The sequence below is a fragment of the Eubalaena glacialis genome, chromosome 1, assembly GCF_028564815.1.
Source record: "Eubalaena glacialis isolate mEubGla1 chromosome 1, mEubGla1.1.hap2.+ XY, whole genome shotgun sequence".
In the NCBI taxonomy this organism is placed as follows: Eukaryota; Metazoa; Chordata; class Mammalia; order Artiodactyla; family Balaenidae; genus Eubalaena; species Eubalaena glacialis.
Window position 1 is genome coordinate 187,845,258 of NC_083716.1, and position 8,813 is coordinate 187,854,070.

At 39.1% G+C, this 8,813-nt stretch overlaps 1 protein-coding gene across 1 annotated transcript; it reads right to left on the minus strand.

Annotated features, from left to right (window-relative positions):
* Nucleotides 1-1,837: 1,837 nt before the first annotated feature.
* Nucleotides 1,838-5,202, minus strand: LOC133099247 (importin-7-like). The gene is given in 3 exon segments (XM_061202801.1): nt 1,838-4,477; nt 4,480-5,002; nt 5,004-5,202. Coding segments are annotated over 3 exon segments (3,186 nt in total). The 5' UTR covers nt 5,175-5,202; the 3' UTR covers nt 1,838-1,985.
* Between the last annotated feature and the right edge of the window lie 3,611 nt (nt 5,203-8,813).

Sequence of the window (8,813 nt, forward strand, 5' to 3'; positions counted from 1 at the left end):
TGTATATCATTTTTGGTGAAGTATCTGTTCAAATCTTTTGCCCATTTTTTAATTGGGTTGTTTGTTTTATTATTGAGTTTTAAGAATAAATATATTCTTTTTCTAGGATATATTTATATCTAAATATACATTTTTTTCTAGATACAATTTCTTTAGCAAGATATATGATTTGCAAATAATTTCTCCCAGTCTATGGCTTGTCTTCATTCTCTCCTCAGGGCCTTTCAAAGAGCAGACATCTTTTTTTTTTTTTTTTTTTAACATCTTTATTGGAGTATAATTGCTTTACAATCGTGTGTTAGTTTCTGCTTTATAACAAAGTGAATCAGTTATACATATACACATATCCCCGTATCTCCTCCCTCTTGCGTCTCCCTCCCACCCTCCCCATCCCAGCCCTCTAGGTGGTCACAAAGCACCGAGCTGATCTCCCTGTGCTATGCGGCTGCTTCCCACTAGCTATCTATTTTACATTTGGTAGTGTATATATGTCCATGCCACTCTCTCACTTCATCTCAGCTTACCCTTCCCACTCCCCATGTCCTCAAGTCCATTCTCTACGTCTGCATTTTTATGCCTGTCCTGCCCCTAGGTTCTTCAAAACCTTTTTTTTTTCTTTTCTAGATTCCATACATATGTGTTAGCGTACGGTATTTGTTTTTCTCTTTCTGACTTAACTTCACTCTGTATGACAGACTCTAGTTCTATCCACCTCACTACAAATAACTCAATTTCGTTTCTTTTTATGGCTGAGTAATATTCCATTGTATATATGTGCCACATCTTCTTTATCCATTCATCTGTCGATGGACACTTAGGTTGCTTCCATGTCCTGGCTACTGTAAATAGAGCTGCAATGAACATTGTGGTACATGATTCTTTTTGAATTATGGTTTTCTCAGGGTATATGCCCAGTAGTGGGATTGCTGGGTCGTATGGTAGTTTTTTTTTTTTTTTTTTGCAGAATTAAGTTCTTTTAATAGATTGCATATATAGATGTTTAGCCATACTCTTTTATCAACTCTTTAAGAGTAGAATTTTATATCCAATTTACATGCTTCAAATATCATCTTTCCTATTTGTTACAGTAAGGTCTTCTATCCAAATATCCAGCTGTACACTGAGAGCTTTAAGAAAAAGCAGGACACAGAGGGAGTTGCCATTTTTAGCAGCAATGAAATATCACTAACCCCTTTTAACATACCGAATTCACTATCAGAGGTGAGTGCACCACAAAGTCACCAGGTACAAAATTGCTAGTTCATTTTTAAATTAATAACTTGAAATTACCCCTGCCCCCCACCCCATTACATCCCATCTTTTTATAAACAGCAAACATTTTGCTATTTTATACATAGGCTAGCAGGCTTGTTTCAATATGAAAGTGCTAATTCATTTACAGATTTTTTTTAATCAGTTATGTAGTGCTACAATAAATGTCCAATAATCTACATAGGAACAATCTTTGATGATGAAAATGACGAAGATTGAATAAGGCTATCGATTACCTTATCTTATTTACATATAAAGAATAGATACCCAATGGTGAGGAAGAGACAGAAATCGGACAAATACTCATAGGTGTAAAAATTACATCTACCTCTGAGCTTATACTGTAAATGAGACATTTTAAATAGTCCTGTAGCCCATGCCTATTTTTTCCTTGGAAAAAGAAAAGCTGCCTTCATGACATCCCCTCTTGTTGCAGATTTCCACAGTGTCACCTGAACTTTCAGTCAGAATCTTACTTTCTTCAAAAAATAAAGAAAATACTCCCTGCCCCCCAAGTTACCTCCCTCCCCCGCCAAAATCCTTCTGGATTCATTTTCAGTGCCAAGTTGCATGATCAGGTCCCACCTCCTGGGTTTTTTTTGGTCCATCTATTGATCAGTTAGTTTAGAGTGGATAACATGAACCAGTTCTGGAACCGCTACTAGGAGGAACACAAGCTCTTCACTACAATCACACTGCAGGAAAGTGGTAACTCAATTCATCCCTGGTGCCGGGCCTCCAAAATTGAAAGAACTTGGCACAACTGGAGCACTGAATTTGTATCCTCCATGCTTCTCAATCATTTTGGATTCATGGGCTGCTCTTCTTTGATCAGCTAGAGTTGCTATATCCTGTAACTGTTTTCTTTGTTCTTCATTAAGACCATGAGTCAGAGCCTGATACCACACGGGATTACGATTTTGTATAGTTTGAAATATAGCTTTAAATATCTGATACTCATCAACGGGGTTATCTTCATCATCAATGATCGTGGAATAGCCTTCCAGGGCAGTTTCTTGAGCATCATCTTCTTCCCAGTCTTCATCATCTCCATCTTTGCCCGCTTGCTTAGCCAGGATCTCCAAATATTCTTGTCCATCTTCATCAATATCATCTTCATCACTCCCCAGTTCCTCCCATTCATCATCATCTTCAGCTTCATCATCATCATCATCACTGTCATTCTCGTGTTCTGCATGGCAGGCATATGCTCTTTTTAATCCATTAAATAAAAGAATAAAAGCTGGCAAAATCTGTCCAGAAACCTGATTTAAAACTTGTGGTATTTGTTCCATATCAATAAGAGCACATAGGCCCAGAACACACATCTTTCTGTCGTGAAGCCCCAAGAAACAATCAACATCATTAAGCCACTGTGTATTAAAATGATTTGTAACTGGTTCAATATTATTAGGGAAGTGAAGATTTTCTAAGGTGTTGAGAAGTAGGTGTGGATTATAATACAAAGCTACAATGGCAACTTGCAGGCACATTGTTCGAAGTTCACTTGTCTTCACCTCTCTTTTCAGTCTCTCTAAAGCTGCTTCCATGAATAAGGGAATACACTGGTCAATGCCACGCCCTTTGCACTGCAGAATGATGACCTCTAACAATTTTGCTGCATGACATTCTGCATCTTCTCCTGCAACTCCTGTAAGAACCTTTTTGCACATACTGTATATCATTTCAAGGTACTTGGTATCAGACAGAAGTGTGTCTGTATCAACTGTTACATAATTATGAAGTAGAGGCATCATATCTGTAAAGTAATTAAAGCCATCTTGCTGAAAAACCTCAAATACCAGAGGTAGTAGCTGCCACATCTGTGGAGACACTTGTTGACATGTCAAACTATGTGCTAAAGAGAAGATCTCCTCGTAGAATTCTAAGACATGCTGTTGTAAAACAGTTCCAATGACCTGTAAGCAGATTCCTTCAAGCTGCTGGGTTATTTCTTTATGATCTTCAACTACACTAAAAAGTGTGTTGATGGTATTCAGGATTCCCATAGCAGTAGCTGCTTTGTCATCACTTCCTTCTTCAACTGGCCCAGTCTGGATTACTTGATTAAATGTCATTGCCAAATGTTGTGTCATTTCTACTGCAATAGGAGTAACTTCTTCACTATACTCGCAGATCATTTTCTGAATTACATTGGTAAGATCATTTTCTGTTTCTCTTATAATATGAAGAAGAGCCTGCATGACAGGTCTGATGAATAGTGTGATGTATTCTTTAGCTTTCTCTTGATTGCTGATCAGCACTTGAAGTGCAGTGGCAGCTTCCACTTTAACAGGCATTTCCCTATCATCAATCAGACATGTTCGTGTCAGCTCTAGGGCTGTTTGCAGGTTCTGGTCACTTTTGAACTTCACTTCACAAAAATAGTGAAGGACCCAGCAAGCCCTCGCTCTCATGTAGCCTAGTTCACTGCTGAAGAGAGGGAATACATGATTCTGCAACATATATTCCATCTGATCTTTGTAGATCTTTTTCTTCAGAAGTATTTCAGCTAAAGAGCCAATCATATGCAGGGCGCCATCTTTTTTTCGAGGATCAGCATTTGGTTCTGTAAGAATCTGGTAGCAAAATCCCATAGTCTTTTGTAGTACCTCTTTCCTCTTACTACAAGCTGTAAACAAAAGTGCCTGGGCAGCAGTGGTAGAAGAGATGAAATCCTCAAACACATCAAACTTCATGCGTATATATTCATAGGGGTCTTCTTGCCAAAGTTCCTCATCAGCATCTGTACAGCACATCAATGGAAAAATAACATCTTGGATAATGCCTTGTATATGAGGCTTCAGATTCTTCCAGGTGAGAGCATGAGAAACTCCTTGATTAATATAATTTAATGTCTGTTGTAAAACTCGAGGAGCCATATATTGCTTCTCCTTGTACTGATATAACACCTTCAATAAAACTTGTTGGACATCAACAGCAAATGCCTTCAGAAATACTTCAGCAAATTCATTATACTCCTTGGAAACACTGCCAGGGCCTCCATATCTTTCAGAAAGCTTTGCTAAGATACGTAAAGCCCACTTCTTACATTTCCACCATGGTAACTCAGGTCTATCATCTTCTTCAACTTGAAGTGTTTCATTAGGTACATCCCTGTTCACAACAGTCGTTAAAATTTCTATCCATTCTGTCAGGTTCTGTTGGTTTATCAGCTCCAGTGGTAGTGTATACTGAACAAGAGATAGAAGATCTTGAAAATTTGTTTCTGGATGAGGACAGATTGATCAGACTGATCAGAAAGAAGCTGGATAAAACGGTCCTTTAGAACTGGCAGGAAATGTTGCACTGCTGCTACCAATGGACTCCGTTCCTCTGGTTTCTTCCACCAGAACTACAACTGGCACTCTGACAGAGGTTGGAGCAACAGCTGGAACATTCCTTAGCAGGAAGATGGGTAGTCATAATTTTTCACAAGCTGATAGAGGCAAAGAAGAATTCCTAGCCAACATGCACTGTTATCAGACTGAAGGTAAAAGCCAATTTTGTCCACAACGGCAGTCCAGCGACTTGGATAATCACGTTTGATGATATGATGAATGCATGTAGTAAGCTGTACCCTGATGAGCTCAGGAGAGTGGATAATGGCTTCTAGAATATTTTCTCGAATACAATGTCGATTTTCTTCTGGAATAGTATAAGGGGATATATCCCCTGGTGCCGTTTCCCGATCAGGCCAATACTGTGTTATCATATTTTTCAAATAGATTAACACCTGCCTGTCTCACAGGTAAATCCAGTTGTTCCGACACAGTAATCTGAAGCAGTGTTGAAACAAAATTCAGAGACTTTTGTGCTTCATTGAGCTGGCGCTCCGCGGCCTCACGCAGGGCTGGGTCCATGGTGCCCCGCAGGGCCTCGATAATGGTGTTGGGGTCCATTGCAGGGCGGACGCAGTCAAACCCGGGGCTTGGGTGCTATTGGGCCAGGAATAGCGCCGCTCACTGCGCACATGGACCCGCCGCGCTCCGCAGCGGCAACCGTCGCGAAAGGAAAGAGAAGCACCAAGGCCCCGGATAGAACCTCGTCTCCTCGGCGTGGAGGCGGGAAATGCTCCGGCCACTTCCTGTCGGCGCAACCGTGGAGCCCTTTAGGAGATGTAGTCCACTTGGGCAGTCCGCAGCCCATGTGGCCCTGAGCTGTCACTCCTACAGACAAGACCTGCTGGAATCCTATTAAGTGTCACCCAGAAATGTTCATCAGGAGAGTAGGTATCCTGCGACCACCCAAGTAAATCAATGGCCCTCTGGTCTTGGAGAACAAAATTAGCAAATTCTCTTGTAAGGGCTACATAGGTGGAGCCAAAGTAAGTGGAGAGATTATGGGGAGGAGACTTTTTTCTTATCCAAGTCCACAGCATGAAGGAAAACAATTGGTATTTCTGCTCCAAGTGCATATATCTGGTCCTTCTGATAATATGAGGAGGAGGCAGCAGCCCTGGGGTGACGTTTTTCCCTTTAAATCCTTTTATATGCTGAATGATCTCCCTGTTGGTTTTCAGGGGGAAATTTTTTTTTTTTTTTTTAATACAGCAGGTTCTTATTAGTCATCAATTTTATACACATCAGTGTATACATGTCAATCCCAATCGCCCAATTCATCACAACACCCCCCCAACCCCCCCGTGGCTTTCCCCCCTTGATGTCCATACGTTTGTTCTCTACATCTGTGTCTCAATTTCTGCCCTGCAAACTGGTTCATCTGTACCATTTTTCTAGGTTCCACATATATGTGTTAATATGCGATATTTGTTTTTCTCTTTCTGACTTACTTCACTCTGTATGACAGTCTCTAGATCCATCCATGTCTCAACAAATGACCCAATTTCGTTCCTTTTTATGGCTGAGTAATATTCCATTGTATATATGTACCACATCTTCTTTATCCATTCATCTGTTGATGGGCATTTAGGTTGCTTCCATGACCTGGCTATTGTAAATAGTGCTGCCATGAACATTGGGGTGCATGTGTCTTTTTGAATTGTGGTTTTCTCTGGGTATATGCCCAGTAGTGGGATTGCTGGATCATATGGTAATTCTATTTTTAGTTTTTTAAGGAACCTCCATACTGTTCTCCATAGTGGCTGTATCAGTTTACATTCCCACCAGCTGTGAAAGAGGGTTCCCTTTTCTCCACACCCTCTCCAGAATTTGCTGTTTGTAGATTATCTGATGAAGCCCATTCTAACTGGTGTGAGGTGATACCTCATTGTAGTTTTGATTTGCATTTCTCTAATAATTAGTGATGTTGAGCAGCTTTTCATGTGCTTCTTGGCCATCTGTATGTCTTCTTTGGAGAAATGTCTATTTAGGTCTGCTGCCCATTTTTGGATTGGGTTGTTTGTTTTTTTAATATTGAGCTGCATGAGCTGTTTATATATTTTGGAGATTAATCCTTTGTCCGTTGATTCGTTTGCAAATATTTTCTCCCATTCTGAGGGTTGTCTTTTTGTCTTGTTTATGGTTTCCTTTGCTGTGCAAAAGCTTTTAAGTTTCATTAGGTCCCATTTGTTTATTTTTGTTTTTATTTCCATTACTCTAGGAGGTGGATCAAAAAAGATCTTGCTGTGATTTATGTCAAAGAGTGTTCTTCCTATGTTTTTCTCTAAGAGTTTTATAGTGTCCAGTCTTACATTTAGGTCTCGAATCCATTTTGAGTTTATTTTTGTGTATGGTGTTAGGGAGTGTTCTAATTTCATTCTTTTACATGTAGCTGTCCAGTTTTTCCAGCACCACTTATTGAAGAGACTGTCTTTTCTCCATTGTATATCCTTGCCTCCTTTGTCATAGATTAGTTGACCATAGGTGTGTGGGCTTACCTCTGGGCTTTCTATCTTGTTCCATTGATCTATGTTTCTGTTTTTGTGCCAGTACCATATTGTCTTGATTACTGTAGCTTTGTAGTATAGTCTAAAGTCAGGGAGTCTGATTCCTCCATCTCTGTTTCTTTCCCTCAAGACTGCTTTGGCTATTCGGGGTCTTTTGTGTCTCCACACAAATTTTAAGATTTTTTGTTCTAGTTCTGTAAAAAATGCTATTGGTAATTTGATAGGGATTGCATTGAATCTGTAGATTGCTTTGGGTAGTATAGTCATTTTCACTATATTGATTCTTCCAATCCAAGAACATGGTATATCTCTCCGTCTGTTGGTATCATCTTTAATTTCTTTCCTCAGTGTCTTATAGTTTTCTGCATACAGGTCTTTTGTCTCCCTAGGTAGGTTTATTCCTAGGTATTTTATTCGTTTTGTTGCAATGGTAAATGGGAGTGTTTCCGTAATTTCTCTTTCAGATTTTTCATCATTAGTGTATAGGAATGCAAGAGATTTCTGTGCATTAATTTTGTATCCTGCAACCTTACCAAATTCATTGATTAGCTCTAGTAGTTTTCCGGTGGCATCTTTAGGATTCTCTATGTATAGTATCATGTCATCTGCAAACAGTGACAGTTTTACTTCTTCTTCACCAATTTGTATTCCTTTTATTTCTTTTTCTTCTCTGATTGCTGAGGCTAGGACATCCAAAACTATGTTGAATAATAGTGGTGAGAGTGGACATCCTTGTCTTGTTCCTGATCTTAGAGGAAATGCTTTCAGTTTTCACCATTGAGAATGGTGTTTGCTGTGGGTTTGTCATATATGGCCTTTATTATGTTGAGGTAGGTTCCCTCTATGCCCACTTCCTGGAGAGTTTTTATCATAAATGGGTGTTGAATTTTGTCAAAAGCTTTTTCTGCATCTATTGAGATGATCAGATGGTTTTTATTCTTCAATTTGTTAATATGGTGTATCACATTGACTGATTTGCATATATTGAAGAATCCTTGCATCCCTGGGATAAATCCCACTTGATCATGGTGTATGACCCTTTTCATGTGCTGTTGGATTCTGTTTGCTAGTATTTTGTTGAGGATTTTTGCATCTATATTCATCAGTGATATTGGTCTGTAATTTTCTTTTTTTGTAGTATCTTTGTCTGGTTTTGGTATCAGGGTGATGGTAGCCTCATAGAATGAGTTTGGGAGTGTTCCTTCCTCTGCAGTTTTTTGGAAGAGTTTGAGAAGGATGGGTGTTAGCTCTTCTCTAAATGTTTGATAGAATTCACCTGTGAAGCCATCTGGTCCTGGACTTTTGTTTTTTGGAAGATTTTTAATCACAGTTTCAATTTCATTACTGTGATTTGTCTGTCATATTTTCTATTTCTTCCTGGTTCAGTCTTGGTAGGTTACACCTTTCTAAGAATTTGTCCATTTCTTCCAGGTTGTCCATTTTATTGGCATAGAGTTGCTTGTAGTAGTCTCTTAGGATGCTTTGTATTTCTGTGGTGTCTGTTTTAACTTCTCCTTTTTCATTTCTAATTTTATTGATTTGAGTCCTCTCCTTCTTTTTCTTGATGAGCCTAGCTAATGGTTTATCAATTTTGTTTGTCTTCTCAAACAACCAGCTTTTAGTTTTATTGATCTTTGCTATTGTTTTCTTTGTTTCATTTCATTTATTTCTGTTCTGATCTTTATGATTTCTT